This window comes from Mytilus galloprovincialis, chromosome 3 (genome assembly GCF_965363235.1).
Source record: "Mytilus galloprovincialis chromosome 3, xbMytGall1.hap1.1, whole genome shotgun sequence".
NCBI lineage: Eukaryota > Metazoa > Mollusca > Bivalvia > Mytilida > Mytilidae > Mytilus > Mytilus galloprovincialis.
This window is the reverse complement of record NC_134840.1, coordinates 90,819,938-90,847,675: the sequence shown is the minus strand read 5'-3', so window position 1 is coordinate 90,847,675 and position 27,738 is coordinate 90,819,938. Positions and strand designations below refer to the sequence as shown.

General features: G+C 32.2%; 1 protein-coding gene, 1 long non-coding RNA gene and 1 pseudogene across 2 annotated transcripts; 2 read left to right on the top strand and 1 right to left on the bottom strand.

Moving 5' to 3' along the window:
- Positions 1-448: 448 nt before the first annotated feature.
- Positions 449-27,479, bottom strand: LOC143069350 (uncharacterized). The gene is made up of 3 exons (XR_012976369.1): positions 27,396-27,479; positions 25,773-25,859; positions 449-621 (listed from the first exon to the last, which is right to left on the bottom strand). It is a non-coding gene; the product is annotated as an uncharacterized LOC143069350 (long non-coding RNA).
- On the top strand, positions 16,881-19,047 carry LOC143069349 (interleukin-1 receptor-associated kinase 4-like; annotated as a pseudogene).
- LOC143069832 (interleukin-1 receptor-associated kinase 4-like) lies at positions 17,936-19,047 on the top strand (the record flags this gene model as incomplete). The annotated part of the gene is given in 1 exon segment (XM_076244637.1): positions 17,936-19,047. A coding segment is annotated over 1 exon segment (1,047 nt), but the record flags the coding sequence as incomplete, so codon positions are not given.
- Positions 27,480-27,738: the final 259 nt, after the last annotated feature.

The window sequence follows — 27,738 nt, the reverse complement described above, 5'->3', positions numbered from 1 at the left end:
GACCTTAGAGTGCATTTCTTTCTTACCAAAGTTTTTATAAACTTTGTTTGCCGTTTGTTATAGTTTTTTTAAACTAGAGTTGTCTTTTATATAAAGCGTTTCATTTGATTTTTTTTTCATGCATAGTTAAAAATTTATTTGATATATAGTTTAACTTATGTTTTTCCGTCGTATTTTATTTTGATAATCTTATTGTTATACATCTTAGCATCATGAATACAACCGTTTTTAGTAAATGCAATATATATTAACAAAATCTTCTTGTGTTTTAGGTTGATATTTTTCAACTAAACATACTTTTTCCCTGGTTTTGGAATTATAGACATATAAGTAAAGGATGGTGTGGGGTAAACATTAAGAGAATTCCAACAATAGAAAATATTGTCCTGCTTGCCTGTTCACTAAAGCATGCTTATTAATCCCTATATTTTATAATAATTAAAAAAAATTCAAGGCTGAAATTGAATTCATTAAACCATAAGTTTTCCATGTAACTTCAAGCAATGTTCTCCTGTTTGTCCAAAGATCTTCCTTTGTAAAAATCTCCTAATAAATGAAGAAGGTCTGGATAAGTATATTCCATCGGTGCAACTGTACTCTTTTCGTGGACAGGATATCCTTCTGAAACAATGAAGATAAATGGAAATTATCAAGAAGGTTTTTTTTAATGACTGTTCACTTTGCCAGTTTGAGGACAAACTGCTGACAACAATGATTTAAAAAAAGAATACAAGATGTTAAAATATATTTGAATACCATTGCAAAACTGTTTTTCCTTTTCGCTTCGTTTATAAAATTAAAGCAGAGAAATCACGTCAAATATATTTGGTAAGGAGGGCTATTTTAGAATTGTTTACGAATATCTTTTATAAGATTAGAATTAAACGGTTCTCATAAAGTTTAAATTTTGTATAAAACCATCTAATAAATTCAATTGCAATTATAACTGTTATATATATAATTAAATGTAATATTAGTGCCAAGATATCCGTACCGTGTCTATTGTCTGAACGAATAAAATATAAACACGTTACATGCTATACAACAAACGTGTTTAGTTGCCCGAATATTTGGGATATTAAATAAAGGTTATACTCGTTCTTCAAGACATAGCTTAACAGAGAAAATTAGTGTCTGAGTTGACAAGTCAATTGACCAATGAAAACCTATTAACCGACTTTTTCAAACAAAATAGCACAAATAATCGTCTACAAAATCGATATGCACCATACATATACTTTCACCTCTACTAGAGAAATTAATGTAAAATAACAAAAAATATACCAAATTCCAAGGAAAATTCAAAACGGAAAGACCCTCCATAGATGGCAAAATCAAAATCTCATACACCAAACGAATGGAAAACAACTGTTGACCATATTCCCGACTTGGTACATGCGTTTCCTTCGTAGAAACTGATTGTAATAATCTCGTTTTTAAAGCTAGCATAACCTCCCACTTATATGACAGTCGCATACAATTCCATTATATTGACAACAATGTACCGTCAGGAACATTATAGTAAAGTGGATGAAGATATGTATACATTATTGTTTAGGATTCCAGTTGAAGCCCGCCTCTGGATGCGGAATTTTCTCGCTGCGCAGAGGAGCAATTGGTGGATTGTGCTGTTTTTTATCGGACTGTTGTCTCTTTGACATGTTTTTTTTTTGCTCCATTCCAAACTCCCCATTTGTAATTTAGCGTTGTAAAATCTAATTTCACAATAAGGATAGTACAACACAACGATAAAACAAGACCGTTACATATAAATAAATCGGTGTTCAACGGGGATAAGGGTAAACATTATTCTAAAAAATAATTAATGTTCCTAGTCTGAGACTGAATTATCAATCAGTACATGACTTACAAGTATTTTTCTCGTAAGATTTTTTTGTGAAATGAGTCGCAAGAGCATGAGTGTTAAAACTGGATATTGATATTTGTTTAGTTCTGTATTAAAGTTTGAAAATAATTCAATGTAGGTATCGATAAAGACAATATTAAAAGATCTTACTACAATGTTAAATGGATAACCTTTAACATGTTGTTTCAGAATAAGTTTATTCAAAATATATCAAGCTAGGAGTAAGATAGTACATAACCACCGATCTTTTAGACTAAAAGAAATCTAGCATATATTTAAGCAAAAATAGTTATGATCATGACTGTGCATGATTACTACAGGTAAAATCTAGCAAAATAAAATTGAGGTCATGCGATTTATTCACCAAACCAATTATTTAAAATATGTCATGTATAGATATAAGAAGATGTGGTATGAGCGCCAATGAGACAACTCTCCATTAATATATGTATTTACTAAAATGCTGACATCAGCAACCAGAGTTCAATCGAAAAAACACAATTTTCATTTTCAACACCGTTGGTCAAATAATAATTTTGAAATACATTTCGCTTATATCACATTGAAAAATTTCAAATTATATGTTACTAGCACTAAATAAAGTAATAATGTGTGTTTGTGTGCGCCTAGTCAACACTAACCTGGACGGTCTCTTTCCGTAAACCCTACATTATCTGCTGAAGTATTGCATGAAAAATATAAGTTTATAGTAAAGGAGGTAAAACAAAATGTAAGCCCTAAGCAGAATTATGTATAAACAAAGTAAGTTTGAAATTGCATTGTCAATAATTAGTTTGTAATCTTCAGATACCTAAAAAAGACGTCCAACAGAGTTCCATGCACTGGTAATTATAGTACTGCAACCAGAGTTCATTTTTTAAAACTTTAATGGTCCGGAAGAACACACACCTAAATTATATATAGATGTAAAGAGGAAAACGTGTACAAAAAGAAAAGTTGGGTCGTAAAAATCCAGAGTGGTCACAATTTTGTGAAATTGAGGTCAAAGGTCAGACCTAAAAATATCAATATTACAACCGCAAAGGACAAAAAGGAGAAATATTCTGATGTTTATTCAATAGAATGCTACAAAAACGATTCAATCATAAGCATATGCTATAAACGATGTTAAAACGACAAATTTGACTACTTATATGAAGAGCTGCCATTACAAAATGGCGTTGATTGATTTTTTCCATTTAAGACATAGCAAAAGAAGAAGTGGCCTTGAACTTTTCACATCCATAAACTTTCATATTGTGTATAGTATTTCACTATAATATATAACAGAATTATTTTCTAAAGTATAAAACACCAGTTTATCAAATTATTTCAATATTTTTTCTATCGTTGAAAAAAACAAAATTCAGGCGCTGAAACATTGTTTTTAATTTTGCATCTTAAAGGTTATGTATTTTGTGAAAATCAGTATCTAGTTATAGATAAATACACATTGTGTATTTCAAGCAAAGTCTGGACAGAGCAATTATAACACATAATATACTATGGTCACCCGAGGCGAATGCGAGGTTTAAAAAAGAAATCGGGAGTGAAAACCAAAGTCAGTTTGGTGTATGAACATTTTTTAGTGCGATAATCCTGGTAAAAAAGTTAACTCATTAATTTTTTTAAAGGGAAGGATGAAAAATTATACAATACAATGCCAATTTTCTAATGTTGTAATTCAAAATCAGTCATGATCCTTATATAACTTTTAACAGCGACGCACAATAGCTCAATTATTCATTAAATAGGGACATGAATTAACCTCTTAGTCATCATATGCGGATTCAGTACGCGTATTAGCATTACAAGACACTTCCCTTTTTGATAAATACAAGTTCGGCGCAGGACAGAGTTTGTTCAAAGCAAACACAGTTTTTGAGTACAAATGCTATCTGGAGCGTAAATACCGTCATGATTCGGTAAAACTCGTCAGATATAGTCTTACCTTTGGAAAAGGAAACACAAAAGAAATGTGAGTACACTGAAAGTTTCGATCATTGTACGTGACCCATATTGCCATATGCATATGCATGATGTATCTGCCTGCCAATCCCAAATGTAATAGGGCGAATGTTGCTACAGAAACGATTGATTTTGTAATAGCCATACATTTACGAATTTTTGTTATCTTTATGAACATTATACGGTTCAGAAGTGCCTTTGAGTTATTTTTCTTCAATTAACTAACAAATGAACTTTTGAGCCTAGGCTCCGTGTTGGAGACCGGACAGTTACCTGTAATGGTTTACTTTTATAAATTGTGACTTTGATGGTGTGTTGTATCATTGGCACTCATACCACATCTTCCTATATCTATTAACAAGCTTTACGGACATAATTTCCATAGTAATACCAAAACGAGGACATAGCTCATGAGAGCACTGGTGGCAGGGTGAAGTAATTGTTCTTCTTTTAATGTATCCTTGATATTTTCAGACACACCTTGGTGTAATTCTGAAAGTCTTAACATAGACTTCAATTTTCCTGCAGCAGATATGGCATCCCCTAAATTGAGTTCAAAGCTAAACTCTATATTTCATATCCCTTGGCCCCACTGTGTCTGAATTGTAAGGTGTCACAATATCTAGTTAGTTCTGGAGTTTGGCAGTTTGGTAAGCACCAGAGACAATTAATCTTGGGTAAAAGCGATCGCACTGAAAAAATACACTAGTCAAACTGACTAGCTTACCGAGTCAAATTGACTGTCCACAGGATGACTATGTCAAAAGTCAAAGTGACTTTTAAAAAAGTCAATTGACTTATTATTTTTGTATATTAACTAGCTTTGCTAGTCATTCTGACTTTGTTAAAATAGTTTTTTTGTACTAGACCAATAGTCAAGTCTACTTATCATCCTAGTCAAGTTATCTCTTGCTGCGAACGCAGCCTGACTAGCCTGTCCCCAAGATAATGCATGTTCCACATGCATTTCCTCATTCTCAAGAGCGTTCAGTGAAGAGAGAAAAGGATTTGACTGCAAAATCTAAACATAGGCTTAACGAAATCAATCAGAAATAAACTTCAGGAAACGACTGACAATAAACCCCATTAAAGAAAACATGTCCTCGGTTGATAATTGTCTCATTTATATTATACCAAATTTCTCAATTATGTACTTCTTGTTGATTTTATAAACCTGTTAACATTTGTGTATTTTTTTGTTTTCTTGTGTTATCTATTTTAGAACACTAACATTAAGAATAGTAAATAAAAATACTCTAAACAAAGCAAAACATTTAATATCATTTATTTTGATAATTCTGGTCCGAACTTGGTCATCAATTGTTCTTGGTCCTACCAATACTTCTTGGAATGTTTGGAATTCATCCCTGTTTCCTGGTTCTACCTCCCAGATCTGCAAAATACAGAGATAGAATGGAAGATGTGAATAGAATTGAATAACCGATAGTGAAGTGTTTAATGAAACTTTAGTTTCACGGACTCATTTTTTTTTATGTCATCCAGGTACAACATAATGATGTACTCCTGAATAGTGATTATTTCATTATGCCATATACACGCCAATTCCTGTTTCTGACCTAATATTTTTTAAATATTCAACTTTTTGGTTGTTTCTTTCAAAATACATGTACATGAGCAGCAATGAATTACAGACAACAAATAATTATTATGCATTTTTATGAAATATACAACACAAGTTCACTTCTCAGCAGAAGAACTGGCTCAAGACAGCAGATGCATCTTTTCAATCCTAAAGGAACGAAGATTCCTTGTGTCGTAAAAATATAAGTTGTTTCAGTTTGAATTTTGAATTTAAAAAAGTAAAGGTTAACTGAATTCATTTTTCGGTTTTTTATTTTCAAATGTACAAATGTCCATTTAATTTTACTTCAGTTTTATTTTCAATATTTTCTGTTCTTTGACCATACACTTTTTTCTTCATTTTTTTCATTAATAAGGCCGTTAGTTTTCTCATTGAATTGTTTTACATTTGTCATTTCGAGGCCTTTTAGCTGACTATGTGGTATGGGCTTTGCTCGTTGTTAAAGGCTGTATGGTGACCTATAGTTGTTAATTTCTGTGTCATTTGGTCTCTTGTGGAGAGTTGTCTCATTGGCAATTATACCACATCTTCTTTCTCATATAATTATTTAAAATAGTAATACATTTTTGTACACTTACCAAAATTTTGCCATATCAATCTGTTTCTTTCTATTTTAAGTAACTGATATTCTTGAAATCTTATGTACAATGGATCATTGATATAGGTCAACTTTGTCTCCAGGTCCGGTTTTTCAATTTTTTTGTTTACTGGTTTAACTGTACGGTCTGTTTCTGAAGACGAACTCAGAGCAAAGCAGCAGGATCACTTGCACATAAACAATAGCTTGAAATATTCACAGATTCCTTTTTCTTATGTCGATGTTGTTATCTCTTGTTTCTTTTGTATTTTCGCTTTGGATTTTAGGAAGGTCTACCCATATAATTGCTGTAAATAAAATAATATAATTGTTTAAGTATATATAACCCTTAAATTGTAACTGCTTCAAATTTTCTTAATGTACCCAACACATGGAGACTTTATTATAGTTTATATAGCAACTGTTAGCATTAGGAAAATAGATCTATGTTGGTTATAAGTAGTTAACATTCTGAAATTTCATTTGCCTTTATCTGTTTATATATGTTTATCTATATGTATATGAGACATTTCATGTTTCGTGTTATACTGCAACATGTTTGATTTTTTTGTACATGTATTGGTTAACACATACATGTAAGGGTGTTCTTTACGCACCCCTTTCTTTATACTTCTGAACAAACTGACAACATACTGTTATTAACATTAAAGTCAAATGACAAAAGCCATCCAAAAGCAAGTTGTACTTTATTTAGAAAAAATACATTTTACCTATGTTTCTGCTAATATGATGAAAAAAAAATAGGGTTGTAGGTGTAAAGCAAATACAAGGACAAGAAAAGAGATATATATTGTATGCAGCTTAAAATATTTGCAACACGGAAAAAAATTATTTTCAAGTCCTGTCAATCTTGAAGCCCCTACAAGCTTTTACACCCAAACCAAGCGACTTTAAAGAAGCGAACAAATAGGTGCAGCTGGTAGAATCAATATAGCCATATGGTAACCCAAAAACAAATCATTAATCAGTGGCAGATCAAGAACTTTATGTAAAGGGGGCTCACTTACTGACCTAAAAGGGGGGGGGGTTACAGTTTGTTCAGTGATTCCCTATATATAAGTAACCAATATTCCCACAAAAGCATACTTGTCGGATATTGGAAGAAAAATAGACTATAATAGTATCAAATTGGAAATATTCATAACAGAAACAGAGACAATTTAAGTTTGTGTATCCTCATTGTAGCCGTTTACCAGCTATGTTGTCTTAGTTATATTTGCGATTTCTTAAAAAAAAAAAAAAAATAGGGGCTTTAACAATATTACATTAAAAAATGACAAACTTTGCAGAACATAAAAAATATTTACCTTTTTTCTGAGGAAACGATGTGAACTTCTTGTCCCTTTTCTTTGTTATGAAAGCACGTGTTGAGGCGCGAGAAGATGTGCGTCGGCTATCCAGATGTTTAAGATAAGACGTCATAGCGGGCAGCATCAAATTTCACTATTCATGCTGAGTAAAGGTACTAGGTTAAACAGTAGCGATTTGATCTACTAGACATCTAACTGAGATTACTAGACAGACTAGTCATTGTGACTAGGTATTTTTTTCAGGATGTGCTACATGAGAAAGGCTTTTTCTTATGGAAGAACAAATCACATCACTAACAATCGTTATTAATGAACTGACAGCAAGTTCAAATTCTAATTTTTCAGTAACTGTTTTACTTTTAAATTGCACAGGTGTTGACTTCAATAAGTACTTGCATGCATGCATGGTTATGCATGGATAAATGATTACTCACATTAATAAGCACAACTTATAAGACTGTCAACACGTTTAGAGGACTAAGTTTTGAGTAGTTTCTGTTTGTTTTTTTTTTGTTTTTTTTTAGAGATGTTTCTTTTACACAAAAACCCTGTTTTCATATCCAAACTACAAGGAAAAAACTGAGTGCGAGATCGTATAGAAGTGTCAGGTTGTGAGGATACATGTCGATCAGTTAGATCACATATATGGATTTCTTTTGTTTCTAATTTAGAGTTCCCCAAGGGTGACTGGGGAAACGAAATATGGTCACTTGGTCTTTTTCCGACCGGCAGTAAAACGAAGTGGGGCGTCCGTTTGGCTGTGCGGGACGTATCAAATTCGCAGTCACGTCCGGTCATAATGGGGACGTTAAATCCGATGCCTCGTGTAAAGGGAGTGTCACGTTCTTTGCACGTTAAAAACCCTTGCATCAAATCTTTGAGAGGTCCGTAGGTGGCATGTTGCAATGGAAAATTTCTGTCTAAATCGAATATACCATCATTTTCCAGTGGCAGTCTAAATTTTTCCGATCATCATCCCGAGTGGCCTCTATTATGACAAAACCTACCTATTGTTTTTATTGTTGACTTGTTCTCGTCCTGAACATGCATAAATATTTGCCATTGGACGTTAAGCAAGCAACAATCAATCAATCTAATTTAAAGACGCACCAATTTTGTCTTCTGGTGCAAGTCTCATAACATCACTTATGATTCGCCCACGGAAAGCAGAATATCAAGAGAAGTTGGTTTTAGCATCACCTTGTCTCACACCAAATCTCTGCGAAACTTCAATTGTACTTTTCCCCCGACCACTTGCATGCATATTAATTGCTCTGAGGTTAAGCATTGACATACAATGTATTTTCACACAATGTCAACTATAGTCATTATCCGGAAAAACCTCTTATCCGAAGGGTTTGGTTAACTTTTATATAAAGTCAAAATTTTATTAACCAAAATATAACTTATTTACAGAAAATACACGAAAGAACTACTATATATATTCAAATCACTCAAAAATAAATTAACTTCTCCTACAAAATCTAAATAATCACATCGAAACTATCAAATTGATTGTGAAGGAAAAAATAAATGGTGGAGCTGATTGACGGATAGGAAATTTCCGTAATACTCTAGTTCAGGGAAAACTTGTTCGCGACCTAGAATTCTGAGTGGGTCAAGCGTTTAATTAAAATTCATGCGAGAATATGCGAGATTTGGATGAACTAGGGGCAAAGTCATATATGGTACACATCAATATTCGGTGTTTAATAGGCGTTTATGAGAACGCCTGCTGCTTTCCCGTTTACCTGTGTTCAAAGTCGTTGAGTGTCATCTGTTTTTTGATTGTTTATGTTTATGTGTAATAAAGTAAAATAAATAATATTTTGAAAAATTTCGGGACATAGTGTTTAAAAATTACGAGAGAAAATTGGAAAAGAAATTTGAAATTACTGCTTGCAAATAGCCAAAACGAAATGTTTGATAAAGAAGAAACGAGGTCCTTCAAGTCCCTGGAAGCTGTTAAGAACTTTGAAGAAGTTTATGTCAGTGGCGTAGCTTGCATGTATGCTCAGATGCTCAAGCATCCACATCATTTTGGCAAAATGATTTTTTTTAATAAATATATGATTGCATGTGTTCACAGCAGATACAAACGGAGGTATCCGAATGTTACAAGGGTGAGGATTTGAAAATATCGTCCAATCATTTACGAAGCCGTATGCGTGGTCTTTCCTATAGGATCATTTAGTGTATGTAAACAAGATGGATAAATCGAAAAAAAAATGTTCTCTACTTTTTCTTGAAAAGTCTACGTGCGACAAGCATAGAGGGTGGTTATAACAAGTCCGTATGTTTAGTCTGAAATTGAGCAAGTTGACAATTCAACCATCATATCCTGATAACGTTTCCTGTGACGCGAAAGACAAAGTGATAAAAACTGTATTTGTATAATGGAGTGTTATCATTTCTTTGCTAATAAATACCTTCTCCATCTAGTTACAAATATTTTAATTTTATTTTCAAGAAAAGAGTACCTATGTCCAAGCATTACACTTATCTTATTTATCGAAGATACAAAATATCTGGAGAGAAATTACAGCTTCAGAACAAATGCAATTGGATTTCAGTTATAATTTATATTTCCAATGGGTTCAAAATAGATGATCAGGACTTATTTTCGCAATTGTCAAAGACATTGCTGATGATACAAGTTTCACAAAAAGCTGGCAGGAATTGTATACATGACAGTGCTAACAAGACCAGACGGACGCAGGCCGCCCGGTATTTTCCATGTCCACTGCAACGATTTAAGACAATTAATCAAAAAACCCATTGTGAGGCTTATATTCCGAGAAAGGGGATCACTTCGGTTCCTATGAACAGAGGTGCCGCTGTACTTGTTATATTTTTGTGATGTCAAGTGTGACTCTTTAACATTAAATATTTCTAAATTGAATGAAGGTACTTTCGAGAAAACAATAAAATTCTGTTGGAAAATGAATATATATTGGTTGGTATTTTGAAATTAAACAAAAATCTAACTAGTGTCGATTTCTAGGGGAATACTCATGCCTAAATGGGAAAATGTCCAAAAAATATAATTTTCTGCATACTATGGTCCCAAATTTTTTTCACCTCGCTCCGCTCGGCGACAATTTCGCACCCACATCGTTTCAACCCTGGCTACGCCACTGTATGTGCAGAAATATAATTTTTTATGTCGATTGAGAATAATTTCCAGAAACATGCTGACGTAATGGCATTCTGAATTGACAAAACAGTATATCATACGATGGTGACACTACATAATTTAATCTCTTTAGCTTTTTTCCGGGAGAATATAGATAAACAACCTAAACCATATAATTGTCATGTAAGACGGAGCTTTTTGAAAAGTTGTTGCTGGTCATAACACATAGTCGTAATGAATGATATCATGCGATGTATTCATTAAAAAATAAACATCATGGCTTCATAAATGTTATGTTTTCAATATTGTATAAATAATCTGACCGTTAAACCTTGGTACAGTATATATACGTTCCTTGTTCAAACCATAATAAAATAAGTTCCCATAAAATCAAACAGCTACAGATCCTCATATGGAATTAAAATCTTAGGGAGCTACCATATGATTTTTATGGGGGGGCTAGGATGAAATTTGAAAAAAATAGGCAGGACAGGAATTTTGAGTTAAAAAAAAAAGGCAGGATGAGACACTTGCACAAAAAAAAGTCAGGATGACAATTTAGGTAAAAAAAAGTCAGGATAAACTAAAAAAAAAAAAAGCAGGACCGAATAGAGTGAAAAATAAAAAGGCAGGACAGAGATAACAACTTAAAAAAACGCCCCCCCCCCCCCCCCCATGAAAATCAAATGGTAGCTCCCTTAGCAAAAAAGCCGCCCCCACTTATAAGATATGTACAATGTCTTTATTCTGACTGTTGCATTTTGAACAAACGAGTGAAAGTCCAGCGCAATGTAGAACAAAATAGTTTCAACATTCATATACAATGTATCATTATCAGGATCTTGACCTGCATGGATATGCATTTAACTTGCAACTGGACGATTCAACAAAACGGTTATTGATGACTGCACGAAAACCTCAAACAAAACATGAAATTAACTGTTCAGGAAAAACGAAGTCCATCTAGTAGTAAAATACGGAAAAATGAAAATAAATATTTGCAAAATTTTCCCCTGGATACTGTATTTTGGACATAAAGAAGTTCCCAATTTCCCGAAATTCCATTATGTTTGACAACGATTTTGATGTAATACAAAACTTTAACCACAGACTGAACCTAAATGCTGAATTAGTCGGCGTGAATGCTGACGACGGAACCTAGCATCGCTAAGTATCGCTTTCGCGAAACTTGTAAAAAAGAAGGATGTATGTCAAAAGATCCAAGTAGGCAGCTATTTCACTCATAAATCTTAAAGATCTCCTTGCTTTCGACAAGACGACAATAATTGTTTTCTTTTTGTCTAGTGGGGGGGGGGGGGGGGGTCTTTTTTGTATAGTAATTGTAGTATAACAAAAAAAAATCGCATTTAGTATCATTTTTCTACCTACTAACGTGAATTTGAAAATTTATTTTCTGTAGATACAACAAAAAAATATAAAGATTTTTTTTTCTGTTTAGATCTTAATAAATCTCATTGAAATTAACTAGATATTCTGTATACAATATTATGTATGCTTCACAATAAATCAAAATAAAATGCTGAACGACCCAGATCCCCCTCCTTTCAAAAATTGTCAATATCCGATGCATTTGAATTAAACACACAAAAAAATATGTAAATACACGCATGCAATCATGAAGGGCTAGCATTTTGAATATATATTTTAATGGTACCTAACTGTCAGAACATGATTACGATTATTAGGGGAATATTAATTGTCTCTAAAAGAGGGACGAAAGATACCAAAGGGACAGTCAAACTCATAAATCTAAAACAAACTGACAACGCCATGGCTAAAAATGAAAAAAGCAAACAGAAAAACAATAGTACACACGACACAACAGAGAAAACTAAAGAATAAACAACACGAACCCCACCAAAAAACTAGGGGTGATCTCAGGTGCTCCGGAAGGGTAAGCAGATCCTGCTCCACATGTGGCACCCGTCGTGTTGCTTATGTGATTACAAACCCGGTAAATAACTGTCGCCTGGTGAGATTAATAGTTTAAGGTGAAACTTTATGATACCATATGGCCTAGGTGTTGATTGACTTTTATTTTCATGACCTAAGATCAATTCCTCAGATATGGTAATGAAATAGCATCCGTACCTTCTTGAATATACAAACGATCTGCTAAGTGAACATCACAGCATGAATCTGTCCATTTTTGCGTGAAGGTAACACTCACAGTCAGGTGACATATCAAACCGTTCCTTTTGTAATTAAAGTCATATGAAACCTCAAATTAAAAAAAATATGCATATGTTTTTTTAAAACTAAATGGATAGTTTTCATTATACAACTTATGTACATATACTTTTTTCTGAGGAAAATTCTTTAATTTGTCCACATTTTTTAATTTGTCCACATTAAGAAGAAGTTTACTTATTGCCAGGAAGCAATTCGCTGACATATTTTCCGTATGCATAGTGACCTAAGCGTGACCCTCCTCGTAAAAATCCGGTGATAGCAATACGCATGAATCTGTCATTAAAATAAACAATTACCACAGTGTACAAGCGGACAGTGACACAAAACGGAAGTTGCTGATCTGTCCGACGGCGATCGGCTCGTTGTTTTTCAAAAAAATATAGAATATCAACACAAAGTGTCCCATAATGGATTGTTCAGCAGCTCAAGGTAAGTGAATAACTACAATGATGTATTTTTGACCATTTAAAGCTTATTTTATGCTTTTAGCATCAACCGTCTTTTAAAAATAACTCCTGATCATGAAGAGGGGTCAAAATTTGGCGATTTTTCGAGTCATAAATCTTAACAAAACTCCGAAAATTCAAACATTTTCAAGATTTTTAATCGATACATAGTTGAATAATCATATTCCGCATACACACACAAAAGTTTGGTTCATTTTTTTTTATTATATTATCACAATTGAATCTTTTCTATTCAAAGTGTACTGTCCGCCTCGTTGCCACCGTATGTTTTCATACTGTCCGATTCGTTGGTCATATTCATGATCGATATCTTAAGCAAAAGTAAGATTGAAACATGCAATTTATCCACATTTAAACTTAATTCAACACAGATACTGTCTATGATTATATATGGAAAATATTTATAGATTATATATTCAGCTTGGATCTCGTGTCAATTAAAGGGGGACATTGGTCACTCTTCCAGAACCTTTACTCATGTCTGCTGCTCGTATTCATCGTTTGCGGACCTTGTTGTTAGATTCTAACTAGGGTTCCCAACCCCGGACCCCCGACCGCCTGGATCCGCAACTGCCTAAGCGATTACAAATACATGTATTAAGTAACGTGAATGTATTCATATTAATTTATTTAATCGATGATTTGTACATATAAGAATTGAATAATAACTCATACAGAATAAATGCAAGTTATGATAAAAAATTTAACAAGAAAGGCTTCACCGCATACTTCATGTTAAATGTGTGTATATAAGTATTCTTACCTCTACTAAGGCAATAGGAAAACAAACTCATGGACCATTCAAGTACACCGTAACTTTTCAATTGATTCTTTTTGACTTGAATTCCAAGCCATGAGATTTGTTTGATTATTGGTGAAATAAGACGCAAACTGGGTGTAAGAAACTATTGTTTTGATTTTCTGTGTCAAACGTTTATAAATATAAAAAAGAAGATTTGGTGTAATTGCCAATGAGACAACTCTAAACAAGAGAACAAATTAAATGACACAGAAATGAACAACTATAGGTCACCGTACGGCCTTCAACAATGAGCAAAGCCCATACCGCATAGTCAGCTATAAAAGGCCTAGAAATAACTTTTGTTGCATGGTTGTATTTTTCATGAAAAGTTATTACCCCTATTTATGTTTTTGAGTGATAAAAATAACAATGTTCCACATGAATGTATGAATAAATATACCATAAAAATCACCTACGTGCCCCATTTTCCTAAAACAAACTAGAGAAACGTATATTAAATTTTCATGTGCATGCATTAACAATGCTTTTTATATGTAATAATCAGTAACATTTTATAAATGTTGATATTTCCTAGGAAATCGGTCATGAATGTGGATAAATTGCATGTTTCAATCTTACTTTTGCTTAAGATATCGATCATGAATATGACCAACGAATCGGACAGTATGAAAACATACGGTGGCAACGAGGCGGACAGTACACTTTGAATAGAAAAGATTCAATTGTGACAATATAATAAAAAAAAATGAACCAAACTTTTGTGTGTGTATGCGGAATATGATTATTCAACTATGTATCGATTAAAAATCTTGAAAATGTTTGAATTTTCGGAGTTTTGTTAAGATTTATGACTCGAAAAATCGCCAAATTTTGACCCCTCTTCATGATCAGGAGTTATTTTAAAAAGACGGTTGATGCTAAAAGCATAAAATAAGCTTTAAATGGTCAAAAATACATCATTGTAGTTATTCACTTACCTTGAGCTGCTGAACAATCCATTATGGGACACTTTGTGTTGATATTCTATATTTTTTTGAAAAACAACGAGCCGATCGCCGTCGGACAGATCAGCAACTTCCGTTTTGTGTCACTGTCCGCTTGTACACTGTGATTACCTGATTGTATATTATGTTATACACGTGCTAAATACCCATGCTTTTTGTTGATTATTTACTATAAGGTGACAATCGGTAAACCACGGCATTTAATTAGTAGCCATATTTGTTAAATCATAACAGACAGAGAGAAGAAAAAAAAGACGATTATACGATATAATTGCGTAAAAAATGATAAAATCGTGCACAGAGGACTAAGGCCGTGTTCACACCAAATTCCATGTACAGTAAACTTGTTTACAATTAGTTTAATGAACTGGACATTGGTTTCACATTAAATTTGTTCACATCTATACACCTTGTTTAATTACCTGTACATAAGATTTGTTCACATTTGTAAACTCTATGTCATTTAAATGTTCATTTCGTAGAATCGAATGAAACATTTTCGGACAACTTTTCTAGCAGTAAGGGAACGACCATTTGACTCTAAATAGGGGGAATGGAAATATTCCGAACCCCAATTGGATAAAGAAAACAATTCTGGTTCTACAGATGATAAAAAATATTCTGAATCAAGAGTTTCCCCATACATTAAAGTGTTAAATGCTATAAACAGGGCCATACCAAGAAGAATGTTTTTTTTCGTACAACTTTATGGAAGTGTGAGTCCCAGATATTACTTAAGATACATCTTCAACCTCAATGTCAACAATTCTTTTAAGGGCATACGATACAGTTACAGGGAAGGTAATGACGTTGCTAACGTAAAATGTTATTTTCGCGACGTCAAACTGTGACATATCGCAATGATATCGGTAAAAGATGCATTTTTCGACTGATTTTTATCATTCAAACTGATTTAATTTGAAAACGAGTGCATAGACCCCTATTTTTTAAAACGACATTTAGTTTCATTTTGCAGGGAGATTATATGGACTAAACTTTCAAAAACTGTAAATAGTGCAATTTTTTTAATTTTGATAAATATACAGCAAAAAATGACTTTTTTCTCTCAATTCATGACCATTTGATAAATGAGTTATTTCTGAACAAAAAATGCATACATTTTTAGAATACTTATAAAATACAGAAATTACAAATTATTTAACAAAAAACAATTTGTGTTTATCTTTTAAAACAATAACGTTGTGTCTTTCTTTCAAAAAGGAAAATACGGCCGCAAGTCCGTATTTTGAGCAAATATACAAAATTTCGACCTCATTTACCTCAAAAAGTAGCACACGAAGGTATAATTTTTATTATATATTTGATTTAATCAGGTAAAAAATAGCCTATAGTCTATGCAAATTTTCATCAACTTGTAAATACGGGATCAAAACTGTATCGTATGCCCTTAAATGAACACTAGACTACATTGTCATTTACCATCGACTCGTATTGTATAGTTCAGAAACATGTTATATGTGTATTATTTATATGTCTCTGTATAGTCAATGTACAAAATATCATTCTATTTTCAAAATTATTTCGAAGAATTTGGTTGTGTAATGCATATCTGATGTGTTGTCATTTCTATGCAAATTTATTTAGCTGTCGTCTTCGTGATTTTAATTTTCAAAGAAAAAAATTTCATCCATGCTTTGGGTTCACAAGTTCTTTTTTACTATATTTATAGCATGACCGGCATTTTATGGTTTTTTCTGTAATGTACAATATTGATCTAGAGACATAATATAATTATATTATACACTGAATTTCTCTGTGATATCCAATAATTAGTATTCGAATCGTCTACTTTACAAATCCTTGCTATACCTTTTTTTTTGTCGAAGTCTTTCATCTTAATTCGGAATTTGTAACTTAGCATAACCTGAAATGTTGTCCGAATATTATTAAATCTGTCTAAATTTAGACATCATTTCATTGGACAAAGTATGCTCTGACGTACTTCTGGAAAATCCCGTTTACTTCCGTGTTGTTGACTAAAGCGAACAAAAGCTGTTGAAACAGAAAATGTCCGTAAACAGTCGTGAAAAAAAGATAGATTATGACACTTATATCAGGGATTTACCTTTCTCAACGCAAAGATATCTAAGTTCGCTCTTGGATCCAGATCAACTATGGAAAAAGTTCGTAATCCACGTCCCCAAAAAAGTGGATTCTCCAAATTTTCAAGAAAAATATTCATCAATGCAAGTAAAATTGTTTGAAGAAAGGGGCAATGAAAATAATGGCAGTTCAACAAAATGCATTATTGATGACTGGGGAACACAAAATTCGCGAGTTAAACACTTATTAAAGGCATTAACTGAAGCAGAACTTTATGCGGCTGCTGATTATTTGTCTGTGAAGATTTTGCGCCAAGATCCTGTGCAAAGGAAAAGAAGTGCTACATCATTTTCATCTCATTGATTCGGATAGTCTACCATACCCTCCGTCATTCTCGCCAACACAAAACATTGACAGTGTAGATGAGAAGAAATTTAATAAGGATAAGGATATATCAGAGTTAACTGGACAAAGTCTACCCCAAAGCTCTGTAGATGATGTTGTGTATCACCGAATTCAGTCATGGGCCTTTTTCAAAAAATGTGGATTTTCTTGACAAAAAGCGTTATGTAGTTGACAATGCTGAATTAAATTCACTTTAAAATATGTTTCTAAAAAGTGTTATTTTAACCATGTTAACTGTTTTGAAAAAAGTGTGATGATTTTTATGGAAATATATATCAAGCAAAATGTAAATATTATTAAAAAAAAATTAGGGACCGAAACTAGATCCGTTATGTAGTTGACATATGTCCCATACTTGTTTCTATGTTATTTTTTAAAATATTTTTGTAGTAGCATTTAAGATTGCATATTTTTATTTCAGGTTGTATTGTTGTTAAACTATTCAATTTCATGTATTAAAGTTGAAAATTGAATATTTTTTTGTATTGTTATTTCACAACTGAAATATCCACATTTTTTGAAAATGACCCTCATAATATGATGTCTATCCATCAAATGATGCAATGGCTGAATTATCGCCAAATTTAACAATCAAACATAAAAATACAGATAATTATACAAAAGAAAATGAAGACAATTTACCAGTAATCCAGCCACAAACTTAAACACAAGAATTCTCTTATAAAGCATTGTGTCTTATAACAAATGATTTTGATGGCCGCAATTTAGAAGAAGGTGGGAGAGTTATTGGATCTGGTGGGTTTGGAAAAGTCTATTTAGGACTTCCTGCAAACGATTACAAGGTTGCCATAAAAACATTGAAGTTTGACGAAGATGCTAAACCTGATGCACAATATGAAGCCATGATGACCAAACAGTTCCAGACAGAGTTGGAAACTCTTTGTGAGTATCGTCATGAGAACATAGTTCCTTTCTTGGGTTTCTCAGTTGATGGTTATCAAAAATGTCTTGTTTATCAATACATGCCTAATGGATCACTAGAAGACCGCTTATATTGCTTACACAATACAGATCCCCTTTTATGGCAGCAGCGTGTGAAGATAAGTCGTGGAACAGCAGAAGGAATAGTGTATTTGAATACAAACAAGCTGGTTCATCGGAATATTAAAAGTGCAAATATACTGTTAGATAAGAACTTTTCACCTAAAGTGGGTGATTTTGCTACAGTTAGACTTGCACCATCGAGCACTGGATTTTCTTCGGCAGTTAGTACGAAGCTTGTAATAGGTACGTCAGCCTACATGGCACCTGAAGCCCCCAGGTTTGACATTTCTGCTAAGCTCGACTCATTCGCATTTGGAGTTGTATTACTGGAACTGTTAACAGGACTTCCACCTTTAGATGAACAGCGATCAGAATGTGACCTGTTAAGTTATATTTTAGAGAACTGTGATGATACTGACTTTACTAAATATTTAGATATGAAAGCAGGATCCTGGGATATAGACATTGCGAATTCTATGTATGAAGTGTCAAGACAATGCTATGAAAATAAGAAAAAGGACAGGGTTTTGGTCAGTGAAATTTTACCAGTTCTTCAAAAGCTTGTAAATAAAATTTAGACTTTTTTCTACATGTATGTAAAAACATTTGAGTTGTAAACTTGTAATTAAATTAGACAAAATTTTCTTATTGTTTATTGTTTTATGTACACTTGCTGCTGAGGCTTTGAGGGTCTGAGAACAAACCAGAAATATTTTATAGCAATTTTGACAACAATTTCTGAATTAAGACAGTAGGATTTTAAAGGGAACATTCTAATTTATTCTTAAAATGCAAATACCATGAATACTTGGTAAGGTCATGCAACCTAAATATTTATTTAATTAAAAACATATTGAACACAAATAAAACATGTATGATGGTTGCACAAAAAAAATGTACATATATATATATGGTCATGATGGTAGTCTTTTTAAAAATAACAAATAATAATTCGTTTATTGCTTCATATAAAAAAGAAGATGTGGTATGATCGCCAATGAGACAACTACATGCATTTTAAATGTAATGATGATAATTGAACTTTTGAAAATATATATATTTATACACATGTACATTTTTGAATGTATTTACTTTCTTTGTTTGGTATTTTTTGGTTCACTTTTACAGCTTTACTTTTATGGTATTAAAAAAAAGGTGAAACAGGCCACTCATAAATTAGTTCAGAGGATTGAAGTTATTAAGTTAGGCTTCCAGAAACAGTTCTTATTCACTTTGACAAATTGCTGAGGAAATCACATGTACATCTACAATGTATACATACAAGAATGGAATACAAATGAATATTGAATTGATAAGCATAAAGAGCATTATTTTTTTCTCATGAAGAAAAAACATGAACAGGTATGATCTCAATCACAAGGGATATAAATTTGAAAATGTGGTATAATTTCCAATAAGACAACTCTCTATCCAAGTGACAATGTACAAAAAGTAAACAATTATTGGTGAGCTTAAATAAAGCTCATACCCTAAAAAGTTATCACTGCATCTGTACCACATAACTCTAGTCTAGTCTGTGATAGAACAGTTATCAAAGGTACTGGGATTATAATTAATACGCCAAACGCTCGTTTTGTCTTCATAAAACTCATCAGTGACGCTCAGATCTAAATAGTTATAAAGCCAAACAAGTACAAAGTTGAAGAGCATTGAACACCCAAAATTCCAAAAAAGGTGTGCCAAATATGGCTAAGGTAATCTATAGAAAGCTGACTCAATGATGTATATTCAGAATTGATCATGCAATATTGATTGAAGATAGTCAATGGTTCAATCGCTGCCTAATCCAAAGCAAAAACTTAAAAATTGGTAAACGCTGATTCTATTCTCACAGCAAAAGTTTTGTATAATGTGAACGTGTCCAGGTTAATGTTCAGCTAGCATACTTAAAACTACATTGAGCATACCACAATGGATTAAGCAAAGTTTATTCATATCATCATCCTGACATGCATGAAATATTTGCCACTGGACTTAGTTTATCTTCCAATTAAAATTACATACAGTCTGCTGTTAAAGTTTTTAAAACATTATAAGATTCATAAACTATCCTGGATTTTTACCAAACTTGGACAGAAGCTTCTTACAATCAAAAGAGAGTATCGAGAGGAATATTTTTATTGATTTTTTCCTCATTTTTGTTGAGTGTGCGATTAACAGCAAAAGTAGGCGAGACACTGGGTTCCGCGGAACCCTTACACATTTTTTAGTTTGAATGCGTGTTATATCATTATGAGCTAGGCTTGGTAATTACCCTTTGGTAGAGCAGGTGAGTTTGTCAATCGTGCAAGTTTGTCAATCATAGAAGTTTGATCAAATACATCACTGGTCAGATTCTTCTCTTAGAGGCTTAGATTATCATGTATCAATATAAAAGAATTCAAGTTACTTGCACATGCTATTTTGTCTTTTTTAATTGCAATTTTTAAAACAATAAAATCGACAAAGCGTATGCAATTAGGGTCTAATACATGTGGATTTACGTGGGAGGTATATTAAAACATCCATTATTATGTATATCTCCGAGTCTGCGCTAAGTATAAATATATCAAGAATTTTATGACGGTGTTGGTTACAAAGCGACAGAAAGCACGGCATATTAGAATATGTTCAGTGTATAAGTTCAAAGTTCAAAGTTCTTTATTTCCAATTAAGGGCCCCTGACGGGACATATAATGACAACAATAAACAATACATTCTGATTCTTAACACATAAACATATAATGAAGATAAAATTAAAATTTCAATTCACATGAAGAGTAAGAATATATATATATCATATAAAATGTCACAACATAAAACAATTGTTATTGTTATTTGTTCTTTCAAAGTTTCATATCTTTGATTTTTTTTTTTTTTTTTTTATTTATTTCTGCGATGCTAGAGTGCCAGCAAAAATAGTTTAATGATTTATTAATTCACCATATTAAATGGAGAATGGAAATAGTTTGCTAACAGAGGTCCACCTCGTCTCTTATCCATAAAAATAAGTTGAAGGAATAAATAATACAAGTCACTAAAATGGAAAAGAGACCAAGGGCAAATGCACTTGGACATGTTAGAAAGTGGAATTTTAGATACCGTCTTAACCTCCTCGTGACTAGTGCACAAAAGTAAAAAAATATTGTTCACTTTAATGCAGAATTCACCAAGGAATGATACTAAAAGGTTTTGGCATCCAAAATCTTATTTAATTATATTTACAAATGCATATATATACATATTCAACACTCTAGTATAGCATTAGCAGGTGCAAGTGAAGTGACAAGGTCCCACTACTCTTTAATTAGTATGTTCATGTTTGGCTATAAGACAACAAATTTTACATAAAATTTCATGATCTTCGTTACTCATCATCCAAATAAATTTTTCAGGATTTTGTAATTGGGTAAAATTAGGACATTTCAAACAAATAGCATTAATAAGATCATAACGTTCACCTCTATACTTTGTACATGTTAGTAAAAAATGGTTCTCATCTTCTACCTCGCCAGATGAGCAATGAATACACAATCTATTTTGCCTGATAATACCTTTATATCTTCCTAACTCTATTTGAAGTCTATGAGCTGATATTCTGAATCTGGTAAAAATTCTCCTCTGCCCAAAATCTTTTATAATATTTAAATAATTTTCAAATCCAAAGTTTTGTTTAAACTTGAAGTACGTACACAGTTTGCCATCTGATAATAATGTTTTTTGTTTTTGCCAAAGATTAATATAATGAATTTTCATATATTTTTTACATGTCTTCTTAAAACTATTTGTTTTCATTGACTTTAAGCCTGTTAAGTCAGTATGGTTATCAAAAATTCGTTTTTTCTGTATATAAAGACTTAAATGTTGAAGAAAAAAAAATTGATTACCAGCATCGAAAAAAAAACCGGAATAAAACGTTTGCGCGGCAAAATTCTGACTCAAATAAATAAACAAAATACCCCCCCCCCCCCCCCACTTTTTTTTTGAAGTTAAGTGGTTGCTTCTTTATGAAAGCCATTTTGATGATTTGCAGTAGTTTAAAGATACTAAAGATGTCTCGATTAAGCATTAGAAAACGTAGGCTGCAACAGCGTGCTTACAGACGAAGAAGAAGGATTGATATATTAGGGATCACTATATTTCTGTCTTTTCTGTTTGTTCAAATGGTATTTCTCCTCCAAGAAGTATTTGGCAAAGGGAGTGGGTAATGTTTTTTTTTCTTTTTAAGTGTAATTTCACGGATCCGAGATACTAGACAAACAATACATTTACCTCACACTTTTTAAGTAATTTTATGAGTGAATCGTTGTTTGAGTAAAGACCAGTGGCAAATATTTCTGTGTAAGTTAAGTCAATTCGGAAAGACTTTAATTTTCAAATGAATTATGTGTTCAGCAATGATGCTGCTTTGGGTCTTGATAAGGGCTTAATAAAGCTACGTTAAGTTTTATTTCTAAACAAAACAAATAAATATATCAAGTTGAGACAAATATTTCTGTAAAGAACTTCATAAATAATTGCTATAAATATCAATTTTATTAAAAAATCGTTTCTTCCTTAAATATGCACGGTGAAACTAATGTTTTAAATGCCTAGTTTTGTGTACACTTAATCTACACAAGGCCTACATCGAGTATCGACTGCATGTAGACAAACCATGATTTACACTACATGTAAACATTGAGTTTTATCAATGGGAACGTAATTTTGTTTAGTTTACGTGTGAGTTGCACTTACACAACACCGAGTTTAGGTCAATGTGAACACGGCCTAAGTTTATGATATATACATGCATTGGTTCAAGAATTGGATAAACATTATTTTTCACCAGTCACTCGTTCCTTATGACTTTAAGATTAATTAACATATAACGGTCAAAATAGTCTGTTTTAATATGTCAGTGGAATCTTCAGCTTTAGAAGAATGTAACAAACTTTGAATTTATAAACGATATAAAGTAGTATTTGGTTTTGAAAGATACTTAGATTTTCATTGTAATGTATCTATATTAACAAAATTGCGTAGCGGCACATTAATAAGATTAAATGCTGAAGTTGGTCGTTATCTGAATACTCAAAGAGAAAATAGAATTTGTATATGTTGCAATATGAATGTTTTGGAGGACGAATATCATTTTGTTTTATCATGTCCGACGTATGTATAGATCTGTGCGTATAGAATTTTATATTTATTCTACTATTCTTGGCCAAATACACAAGTTAGATAATTTATTCTAAATCTATGACAGTAAAACTATGCATTTATTCAAATACAGCCGCTTTGAAAATTAGATCACATATAATGTCATAATAATTATTATTGTATACTCTGTAACTTCTGTTCTCTGCTGCCTTTTGTTTGTCATATGTTTTATATATTTTCGTTTGCCATAGCATGTGAAAATAAAGTATGCATTAATCTGACTACAGTAATAACGATGCCGATCTGATAAATCAATAAACTGATAATGCCCCTAGTTTATCAAATCTCGTATCTAATTAGTCGATAACGCAAAATCACGATCGATCTTGCACATGCGCATTGTTTCCCTGAACTAGAGTATTAAAAAAGGTACAATGATGTTTTTATTTTTGAGTTTTTGACAAATTTGTTTGGAATTTAGCCAACAAAATTTGCATACAGTATCGCAATAATATGTTTTGTCCTCTCAAATGTCAAATACTGTTTTTGAATCATATGTTTTCTCGTTTTTAAAGAAAAACGCGTTAAATTTCTATCTAAAAAACAAGTCTGAAAGTTTTACTTGGAGATGGTATTATATTTATGTCTTCATCATTCCGATGATCCTTGATGATATTGTGCATAGAAAATATTTACAAAAATAGCGGGAAATTTAACCAAAAAATATATTTTTGGATTTTAAGGTAACTACCAAAAACCGTAAATTGAGGGATACCCTATTAAAGGGATAAAATACGAAAATGTGACCATAGAAACTTTTTACGACCCGACGGAAATTAAAACATAGATATTATTCTATCATTTAAACAATTTGCAGCCGTGTGTTATTCCGGAACATTAAACTCGTTAACTAATTAGCGTATTTTTCGATGTCAGTTGCAGTACTATTATGCCTTTAGACTTGCTACATGTCCCTTCCTAATTATGGTTTTTTCTTCTTTTTTTTCAATTTTGCCCCATTAATAATTTTACTGCTATAACTAGGAGATTACAATTATACTGACATATGCAGGAAGCAATCAGTAGGCTGGCACTTATCAGTAAACATATCAATTAGTAAGAGTGAAATAATAGAAAGGGAATTGTAGCAAGTCTATTATACCTTGTGATTCCATTAATACATGACCTATATAGATTCAATATTTTATTTTTTTTATTGAAGTCTCACCACTTGTATAACATTATACATTCCAATAAACATATAAAACATTGCGTATAACATGAAATATTGGATAACATTTATAAAACATAATTATTGTATATAAAAACTAACAGTAAAATATCATTAGCTTAAATACTAAAACATATACAAGTGCCATTCTATTAAGAATTATGAGAGACTAATACATATATATATGTAACAACTAGTGATTGAAAGGAATTTCAAAAGAATTTAGGAATCAAAGTTCTAAAAAAAATACGTTTTGAGATGGCTAAAATAACCGTTATCTGCATCGTGGCACTAAAATGCTTTTGGTCTTTTGTGAAAAGTTGTCTTATTGGCAATTATACTCAACTTTCTTTTTTTACATTTTAAAACAGAAGACAATCATACAAATTCAATACTGTCAAATATGCTGTATATATGCAAATAGTATTTCATTTTAATGAATATATTTTATCTGAGGAAAAAAAAAAACATTTACAGAATGCTGAATATACGTATTACAGCATAGTCTATTGGTAGTAATTCAGCAAGATTAATTGATGATCGTAGAAACAATTATGTCATTTAAGAGAACTAATTCTGATGATATGCTAATTGATGTATCGTTTCTAGGTAGATAGAAAAGCTAAATATTTAAAAACAAAAATTAAAGTTATGAAAAAGCAAACGCTATAAAGATTACTACTCCAAAGCAAGCAATACCATACTGGATTTATAGATCGAAGTAAACGAGACGGAATAAAACTTAATGGGAAAATTATAGTGGAACTGGTTTGCACTTAGATATGAGACAGCGCTTTAACAGTCAATCTAAAATTATTTTGATACTGTTTTTGCTTACTTAATACATCAATAGGTGAATAAACATTGTTTTGACTTCAAGTATTTACACATTTCTAAAAGAAATGTCTAACATCGAAACGCGGACTTTGTTGAAGTATAGTCCATGGGTTCCGTTTTAGATAGATAGTAACATATTTCTTGTACATGAAGCCTACCTTCGATGGCAATTTTCTGTGTGCTATTTACTGCAATGCAACACGCAATTAATACCCACCAAGTACAGTCCTTCATCTTTAATCAGCCTGAAATTCAGTTCAGTTTTGTTTTAGCAAAGATGTTTACAGAAAATGTGTTTTCCTTTGTACGTGTGCATTATTTTATCTATATATTTAGCAACGGAGGACACGAAAATATTCCTAGTACAGTTTAATATTTTTGTACTTAATCTTTGTTTAAACTGAAACAAACTAAGCATACATCTAAAGATGTTTTCGTTAGAAGAAAAAAAAAATCAAAATGTCGGACATTTACGAAAACTTAAAATACATCTCTTGAAAACATCCAGAAAATAAAGGAACCCTACTTTTGGAGAAAATTACGGTATACAACTAACATTTGTTCCATATTTTTCATTTTTTACATTTTGGATGAAAGGATAGTTTTTCTTTAGTTTAAAAAATAATTCATCACTTTAAAACTTATGGTTGTTTTATTGTTGCTGAGAATTGATATCTAAGACTTATTATCTATATTATCACTAGACTGGACGAACGCAATGTGTATCATGATAACAGAAGCAATATATACTGCATTCAAAGCACAACAGGAATTTATGAACACATTGGACAACACAAAAGACCACACCAACCATGAAAAACAACCTCCTTCAAACAAATACATGCGTGATAAGACAAAAACACATGGTCTAGATAGCCTAGCTTCATAATTGTATTTACCCGAGTTTCGTTAAAGTATAAAGAAAAAATATTGTATTGACGGGTACGGGTCGTATGGATATATGATAGTATCACTTCTTTAGTGACCATGCAATGAGTGTACTTTCTGGAAATAAAGTATAGGGTCACTTTCTAGCTGCCGTGCAACGAGTTAACACTCAACTTGGACGCAGAAATTCGATCCGAAATACCAAAATGAAGTTCAAGCTGTTTTTCAGAACTCGCTTACAACATAGTTGAATAGCATGACCATGATTTAAGACAACCGCCTAGAGTGTTTCAACAAGAATATCCAATATACTCAGAAGGGGCTAGCAGAGTCCCAAATGGCAAAACTAGACGATACATTGTCAGATAACTATACGTTCAAGAAAAGGGGACAAGAGAGACAACACAAACATAACAGTAAAGTTTTGGTGAAGAGTGAGCTAATTTAGGATAATCTCACAAAGAATAATATCGAGAAAAAAAAAGAATGTATAAACTCCAAAGTAGAGCGGAAGCGAAGAGTATGTATCAATTAATAACACTAAATCCATAGAATTACTAGTCAAAACACGAAGAAAAATTTCTCAGCATTAAAAAAAAACCACAAGTTCTCAGCTCATTATATGTGTTCAAGTCGGCAGGTGACTCGCTTTAAGCAGAATTCTATCCTACTGACATTTCCTTAGTCATTGTTAGTGTATAACGATTTAAGATAATATTTGGTCTGCACGTTGAAGACAAAGGAGTGCATATTAGTATTCAACTTTGACAAATCTTTGTTTCAGTCCTCTTGGTTGTTACAAGCTTAATTATTTAGCTTTACAGTCTACGACCTTTATGTTGGTATTTTTAAATAACTTCTGATTTTTTTGTTGTTCCATAATTTGTACTCACTTTTAAAAGCTATATATATAAAGTCCTTTTGTAAACACCATTTATCACTAAAGGCACATACAAGCTTCGTGTTAAGATAAGAAATCTTAATGTAAGATTACACAAGTCACATTTTACAACTAAGCAAAGTAACCATATTTTTTACCCGAAGAAACATTGAATTCTGTGTAGACTCGTTATCAGCTGGATACTGATTTGCATTGAGCTTTAGCAGTTCATCTGGCGAATTCTCCTTTCTTGCTTATTTTCACGACTTTTTTAAAAACAAAATGTAAATCAAATCGTTTGATAACACCAGTATTTACACTTCTACGGTATTTGGTCTCCGGTGGAATATTGTCTC